Raw genomic sequence first — 6,005 nt, 5'->3', positions numbered from 1 at the left:
TTAGATACATAGTCCACTGCCACCAGAATGTAAGTGTTTGAGTATGATGGTGGGAATGGACCCATGAAGTCAATCCCCCATACATCAAACAATTCAATCTCTAGGATCCCTTGTTAAGGCATGGCGTATCCATGAGGCAGGTTACCAGCTCTTTGGCAATTGTCACAGTTTTGCACAAACTCCCGGGCATCTCTATAGAGACTAGGCCAGTAGAAGCCACATTGGAGGACCTTAGTGGCTGTTCGTTCACTTCCGAAATGTCCCCCATACTGTGATCCATGGCAATGCCACAGGATCCTTTGTGCTTCTTCTCTGGGTACACATCTGCGGATCATTCTGTCTGCACATCTCTTAAAGAGATATGGCTCATCCCATAAGTAGTACTTGGCATCTGAAATTAATTTCTTTCTTTGTACTCTGCTGTACTCCTGGGGTATGAACCTCACAGCTTTATAGTTTGCAATATCTGCAAACCATGGAGCTTCCTGGATGGCAAATAGTTGCTCATCTGGGAAAGTCTCAGAGATCTCAGTAGAAGGGAGGGACGCCCCAGCTACTGGTTCTGTTCAGGACAGATGATCAGCTACTTGGTTCTCTGTCCCTTTTCTGTCTCTTATTTCTATATCAAACTCTTGCAGAAGCAACACCCATCATATGAGCCTGGGTTTTGAATCCTGCTTTGTGAGTAAGTACTTAAGAGCAGCATGGTCAGTGTACACAATCACTTTTGATCCTACTAGATAGGATCTAAACTTGTCAATGGCATAGACCACTGCAAGTAACTCTTTTTCTGTGGTTGTGTAATTCTTCTGTGCATCATTTAGAACACGGCTGGCATAATAAATGACATGCAGAAGCTTGTTATGCCTCTATCCCAACACTGCACCCACTACAAGAAAAACACCCATTCAGCCACACTTTTTTTAAGCTACATTTAAAAAGTGTAGCCTATTCCTAGAATAGGCTACGCTTTTTCGCATGGTGCCCTTTTATAAGAGAAAAGGAAACACTATTGAGGCATCACTTCAAAAGCGTCTCCATAGATATTTTAAATCTCACTTATAAAGCGTAGCCGAATCTAAAAGGCTATGAATACACTTTTTTTAGCAAAGGGGGCGCTTTTAAACAGTAACCCATTTATTAAGTTTTGGGTACGCTTCAGAAGTGTCGCCTAATCTATGTAGGCCCAAATCTGCGAGACTTAGTATTTTTTTTTCCTTTTCATCCATACTACACTAACACTTAGCCAAATCATCAGAGAACAAAATACTCACCCTTCTTCCCTTTTTGGTGTGCTTTCAGAAACGTCTTCTAATCTACTCGCCAATGTATCATATACTGAGCCTAATGAAATATTTTTCTTCAATTCATCACCAATTCACGCTACATGCACAAACTCGCGCGCTTTCTCCTTCGATTCGTCGCTGCCATTCATCTCTTCTACAAGGGTTTTCACCTTCGATTCGTCGCCGCTCATTTCTTCTTCACCGTCGCCGCTCATCACCGCGCTTACCAAGTAAGCATTATGTGCCTCATTCTCTTCTTCTCCGTCATTCTCTCACTCGCTCTATCTCACTCGCCCTCTCTGTGCAGTGTCGAAGAAACTGTGTGCTCTCTCGCAACCCCTTCTCTGCTCTGCTGTGAAGCATCGAGGTTTCCGAGGAGGCAAAGCATCGATCCCTAACAAGCGAGGTAATCGCCCGATGATGATGATGTTTCTGTGAAATTTGGGAGGTTTTGGGTTTTGATTTTAGGGTTTTTAATTAGGGGTTTTAGCTTCTGTATTCTACGTTGTTTATTTGTGGACTGTTAGATCAAACTAAAATCACCAATGTAAATTTCACCATGTGTCAGCTGAATTATTATTCTTATTTTTGTTATTATTGTTGTTATTATTTTTTCTTGTTTAAATTTCACTTTTAAAGAGAGCAGAATATTCTCAAGAGAGGGTTATTCTTATGCTTTTAAATTGCTTTGTTGATTGAATCAATAACTTGAAGTACTTGTGAATTTTAAGATGGATTTTGGGAACCCAAGCTTGATTTGAGAAATATGTAGAGGATTGCAGTCAATTGAGTGTTCCAGTTTCTGCAAGAATATATATTGTAGAATGTATATTATAGAATTTAGATGGACATTTTCATTTAGTAATATTATGACACTTATGCAGCTAATTTTTTAACTGTCAGTACTCTACTCTAATCTATATCTCTTATCCTTCATCATTTATTTTCTATTGCTTCCATAAACATTCGAAGATGTGATGAGAAGAGAAGAGAAGAGAAGAGAAGAGAAGAGAAGAGAAAGTAGCGCCGGAGTAATTCACATTCACCGTTCGCCCACTCGTTCAAGCTTTGAAGCTAGCCATCTAATTATGATTATCTTTTTCCCCTCCTGGTAGGTAGTTCGAGCACAAAGTCTTGAAGCTAATTTTAGGTACAAATTTTCTCAAATAATTTGTTACTCATTAGACGCATCTCTTCGCTGGTGGTTCACCTCCTGCGTCCGCGTCTCTTCTGTTTCCGTCGCAGCTGGCTGTTCTGCTCGCGCATTTGAGTCCCGCCGTTACCGTTGGTGGTTCGCCTCATCTGTTCGCGCTTCGGCCTCTCCTCGCCTCTGGTCGCAGCTTTTCTCCTTTGCTCGCCGCTTCTGTTTAGACTTAGAGTATTTTGATTGTTTTCTTGTTCAATTGCTTTTGTGTTTTTGTTCGTTTATATATGCTTTGTAGGACTCATGATGACCTTTTTGTGCTTTCCTATTCTCTCTTAAGAGTACTTTTATTTTATCATAACTTTTTAGTATTTTATTAATAGAACGATAGATTTGATAACATGCATGCTGTTGTTGATGTAGAGTTTTGTTGCAGTGTTTGAAACGAGCGATATGATATTCTTTGAATAAATAGAAATGCAATGGTAAAATTTTATGGTTGTAGATCGTGGGAAGGTTAGGTCAGAATTTGGATTGGATACTAAATGAAATTTGATTTCCAACTTCAGTCTTACACAACAATCATGAAGTGTGTGCTGTCTTAGCGCTGATCAGAAAGCAATGTCCTTCCATCTTGATTTCATGAAGTTGAATGAATCTATTTTCTAAATTTATATCTCTGTGCCTTTCTTCTACTCATAAGCACTAACATAATTTTTTTTGTATTCTTTTAGAAACAAGTAAAGCTCCAAAATTCTTGAGAGCCAATTGAATTTCTCTTTTCAAAGTACCGGAAGAAACAGTAGAGCTACTTGGGAAATCTGACTTGTATTTCTTTGGCCCCGAGCATCCTCCATTGACCGAACCAGCTCAGAAAGCCCTTGACTGGGCTGTGGATGAGAAATTGAAGCCAGGTATTATGGTTTCTGCCTATCAGTTCCATGCCAAAATTTGTTCAATAAATGAGTTAGACTCATTGTCGGTTTGGATTTTCCATTTCGTGTTGTACTACTTTGCAAGTTACTGTTGCACAAAATTAAAATGAACTGGAAAAAAACTGAGTTGTCTTGTGCCCCATCTGAAAATGATTTTAATCTGTGTATGACTGTAGTGAGCTTGTGCTCTGAAACCCAGGACTGAACTGACTCCATGTTGTTGTTGTTGATATTTGTGTTGTATAGTGTTATTGTGAAAGGAAAGAGTAGTAGATATACTACTTATATAGTAGGTGAAATTAAATTATTAATTAATTGAAATGTTATATAAATGTGGCCCCTGGGTTTGTTTGTGTTAGCAGGTTTAGACTTTAGTGTGTTGGGTCACACCTTTAGTTTGCTGGAACACAGAAAAGTGGTTAAACTAGAGGCTTAACCCGGTTTGTCCCTGCTCTTCTCAGTCTCAACTAAATTATTTTCAGTAACTGATTTTTATGCATGTGCCTTATGATTGTCATATGTTTCCATGTGAAAATAGCTTTTTAACATAAAACTGATAAAAAACAAAGTGGCTTTTGATTTTTGAGGCTGTGACTGTGTGCTGCTTCAAGTTAAGGGAAAATAAGCACCATTTATATCTGTGGCCTGTGGGTTATATTTAATTATTTATAATTATATACCTTTTTTGAGATATCGTTCATTCACTACTTCTTTAGCTCATCAGATCTCCACTAACACTATTGCCTATCATAGGTCTTATCTTTCTTTTTTACAATATAAATACTAAAATAGATGTTATTACTTATATCAAGGGGTTGGTTTGCTTTTCTAAATATGGCCTAAGAAACAATATCTTTTACTTTTCCTCTAATTTTTCATCTTTCAATAGGAAGATTTGATAGAAAATACAATAGTAGGAAGTAGCCATTTTCATAGAAATATAGAGAATCTGTATTTGTTTTAGTCTTCTGGTCTTTTCCCTGTTAATATATTGTTCCAGTAGATATGATATTTGCAGATATATATAATGTAATTTATGTAGTGAATTGGCACCTTGAAAATTATTTTCATATAAATGACTAAATGTGTTCTTTGGATTTAGAATATGGCATCTGGCTTTGGACCTATTGAGTTGTCAAATCAGTTTAAGATTGTGCTTGTCCGTAACTCCACATATAGATTAAATTAAATCTCCTGATCCACTTTTCATGCAATTGTTTCTTTGAGCATAAATAACAAAAACATGCTTGAAAAGGATAAAAAGAGGGATACCATGCCCACATATTTTGACTTGATGTGTATTAAATTTTTTATACTTCTTGAAACTTGAAATTAATCTACTGGTTTCAGGGGATATTTCTTTTAATAATTTCTTTGAAGGTAGTTTTGCTCTGTTTGCATGACTGCCCTCTGTTTCATTAAAAAGACAATAACACTGAATTGTTTCAACATTTTTAATATTATTGTGCTTTTTCTCTTGATCAAACGGATAGAACTGCAATGTTAGATGAAATAATTGATCTGCATTTGTTTATTTCAGATACTGCACTTATTTAATTGATCTGCCCTGTTTCTATCCAAGGAACAAGCTTTTGCCTTCTTCGATTTTGCCTGCTGCTCTTCTGTCATGTGCTATCCGGTTCTGTCCTAATTTCCACCTTATTGTGGTTTATTGGCTAAGATAGAGTACTGTTTAGAATCTTTACATGTATGGTTGGCTAATGACTTTTATTAGAAGATACTTATGAGTATACTTATTAGCAGTAAACTCTAAGTGCATTATATGAGTATACTTATTCTAGTTTGAGATGTATGAATACTCAAAATTATGATCATCCCAATATTTTTGTTTCATTTACTGTTTGCTACATTTATAAAGTGATGCTGTAGCCCTCAAAAGTGTAGCCTATTCTTCAGAATTATGGTAACTATTAGTGCTGAAAAGCGTAGCCTTAGGTCCTGAACAGCATCACTTAAAAAGCGTACCCTATTCTCAAAGGCCAAAAGCGTAGCCTTTGATACAGAAAAGCGTAGCCTTTGAGAATAGGCAACACTAGTATAGGCATCCCCTACAAAAGTGTCTCCGAAGCCTAAAAAACGTAGCCTTTTCCTAAGGCATCACTTTTTTTCGTCTTTGGCTACACTTTTCAAATGTACCTGAATGGGTGTTTTTCTTGTAGTGACCAATGGCATGGTCACTGGCATCACACATTAGTTCGAATGGCAATGTCCAGTCTGGTGCAGAGATGACTGGTGCTGTGACCAGCTTAGCTTTCAGGGTCTCAAATACCTGCAGACACTGTGTGTCAAACACAAATAGTGTGTCAGCAGCTAGCAGGTTGCTCAGAGGTTTTGCAATTTTCGAAAAATCCTTTATAAACCTTCTGTAGAATCCTGCATGCCCCAGAAAGCTTCTGATTGCCTTAACATTGGCAGGTGGTGGTAATTTTTCAATTACCTCTACCTTTGCCTTATCCACCTCTATTCCCTTGCTTGAAATCTTGTGTCCAAGGACAATTTCTTCAGTCACCATAAAGTGACATTTCTCCCAGTTTAAAACCAGGTTAGTCTCTTGGCACCTTTTCAGGACAAGTTCTAGGAGGTTAAGGCAGGAGCTGAATGAGTCTCCATATACTGAGA

The 6,005-nt window shown here is 37.6% G+C and overlaps 1 protein-coding gene across 2 annotated transcripts; it reads left to right on the top strand.

Moving 5' to 3' along the window:
* The first annotated feature begins 1,270 nt into the window (after window positions 1-1,270).
* LOC127745515 (uncharacterized) lies at window positions 1,271-2,649 on the top strand. 2 transcript variants are annotated; one of them, XM_052258298.1, is made up of 4 exons: window positions 1,271-1,516; window positions 1,594-1,692; window positions 2,259-2,397; window positions 2,532-2,649. In XM_052258298.1, exons 1-4 carry the CDS (start codon window positions 1,327-1,329, stop codon window positions 2,554-2,556), a joined length of 453 nt encoding a protein of 150 aa, XP_052114258.1. In that variant the 5' UTR covers window positions 1,271-1,326; the 3' UTR covers window positions 2,557-2,649. The 2 variants fall into 2 exon arrangements, with proteins under 2 accessions (XP_052114258.1, XP_052114259.1); XM_052258299.1 differs by having other exon boundaries at window positions 2,472-2,649.
* The last annotated feature ends 3,356 nt before the right edge of the window (window positions 2,650-6,005 follow it).

Source organism: Arachis duranensis, chromosome 3 (assembly GCF_000817695.3).
Source record: "Arachis duranensis cultivar V14167 chromosome 3, aradu.V14167.gnm2.J7QH, whole genome shotgun sequence".
Lineage (NCBI taxonomy): Eukaryota > Viridiplantae > Streptophyta > Magnoliopsida > Fabales > Fabaceae > Arachis > Arachis duranensis.
Note: the sequence above shows the minus strand (reverse complement) of the source record. Positions and strands in the feature narration are given on the sequence as shown.

Bases quoted from the DNA above. Each gene is read 5' to 3' on its own strand.
- LOC127745515 (XM_052258298.1), top strand. From the start codon at position 1,327: ATGTATCATATACTGAGCCTAATGAAATATTTTTCTTCAATTCATCAC. The intron at 1,693-2,258 runs GTAATCGCCCGA...AAACATTCGAAG, and splicing joins ATCGATCCCTAACAAGCGAG to ATGTGATGAGAAGAGAAGAG. The intron at 2,398-2,531 runs GTAGGTAGTTCG...TTTCCGTCGCAG, and splicing joins ATTATCTTTTTCCCCTCCTG to CTGGCTGTTCTGCTCGCGCA.